A 1,407-nucleotide genomic window follows, 5' to 3' on the forward strand; every position below is an offset into this window, starting at 1 on the left:
CCTGAAGGAGGCACGGAGAACAACACTCGTCTCGGTAGACGGTGTTTCGGCATGCGTAGCACATGACCGAGCCATCGTAGTCGACGATGATGGATGCTTTTTACCGGAGACAACACAGTAGTTTGCACGGTAAAACATCAAACTGTGATGAAATTCACCTAACTAGAGCCAGATGAAACCTGTTCAAGCTGTCAATTTATTGTTTATCCTAAGCAACCCGTCATCATGCACTCACCCGTACGGCGGAAATCACCCCGGAGTCTAACAAAATCCTCAGCAGAAATTTCGTCTTGTCAGTGAAGCCAATCTATGCTGAAAAGCCGAGAAGTACTGTACAGCTGTTCCATCCCTCTGGGGAGTCATCTGCAGTGCAAATAGCACGAAATTCCAGTCTCGAACCCGTGAACTTCCGGTCACTGGTTTAACACTTAATCACGTGACCGACGACGCTTGACCAGCAGCGTGATTAATCCTCACTTAGACAGGACATGAAATCACTCTTCAGTCAATCACGGGAACCACATCACGTGGCCACCGCATCACCATCAGTTTAACCAAACCGATGAGTTTTCCGTATTTTGCTGTCTGTTCTCCTGCTTGTCCCTCCGCGAGGAACAGCACTTCTGCCCATTTTTTTTTACAAATAGTATCAATTCGGACGCCAAAACTGTCCCACCCAGGCCCCTTAGCTTATGAAAGTATAGATATTGTAGAGTCGCAGAGTAGAAACTGGTGGGGTTGTACATAAATTAGAAATTTAACCTCTGATCACCAGAGAGCGATCCAGTCTTAAAGCTGCAGAAGGAAGCCTGGACGAAGTATGTAAATCTATTGATGAGGAGAGAAAGACCACTGCTGATTGGTCATATACCAATTCTAGTTGGCATGACGATAAGACAACGAGTATTTATTATATATAACGATGGAAACGAGAGCAATCAATATATTTCCTTGGCAGTAGATACGCAAAAAACTTGAAACGGATGTAATGTATGCTAGGCCCATATTTATTGGTTGTTGATCAGGTGGCTGTTGATCTGTTCGCCGAGCTTGGCAATTGGCTTGCAAACGTTTCGTCACCATACGAGGAGACATCATCAGTGCGCAGTTGAGTGGGTACTTCTTCCTTGCCTGCGTGCGCTTATATAGCATTCGAGGGCTATCTGTTATCTTCTGACGTGATTGGCTACTTAAAGTGTAACAAATTTGGTGAATCTATTGGTCCATTTGTGATCTTTGTTGCGTTGTGGTCTGCGTTCCTTTGTGTCGATTGGTTATCCTCACGCCTTCTATTTTTAGTAGTTCGTTCTCTCGGGTTGTATTGCGTTGTGGTCTGACGTTCTTGAGTTCGATTGGTTGCTTGTGCCGCCCTATTTGCGTTTGTGGAGCATTCTTTGTCAGGTAACT

At 45.1% G+C, this 1,407-nt stretch overlaps 1 protein-coding gene across 1 annotated transcript in view; it reads right to left on the reverse strand.

Moving 5' to 3' along the window:
• T265_03253 (hypothetical protein) overlaps positions 1 to 1,152 on the reverse strand; it is a gene marked incomplete at both ends in the record, with an annotated part of 6,547 nt that extends 5,395 nt beyond the window's left edge. Inside the window, one exon of the mRNA XM_009167686.1 lies at positions 975 to 1,152. Within this exon, the coding sequence (XP_009165950.1) occupies positions 975 to 1,152 (178 nt within the window). The remainder of the gene's footprint in view (positions 1 to 974) is intronic.
• Positions 1,153 to 1,407: the final 255 nt, after the last annotated feature.

This window comes from Opisthorchis viverrini, assembly GCF_000715545.1.
Source record: "Opisthorchis viverrini unplaced genomic scaffold opera_v5_45, whole genome shotgun sequence".
Taxonomy (NCBI): domain Eukaryota; kingdom Metazoa; phylum Platyhelminthes; class Trematoda; order Opisthorchiida; family Opisthorchiidae; genus Opisthorchis; species Opisthorchis viverrini.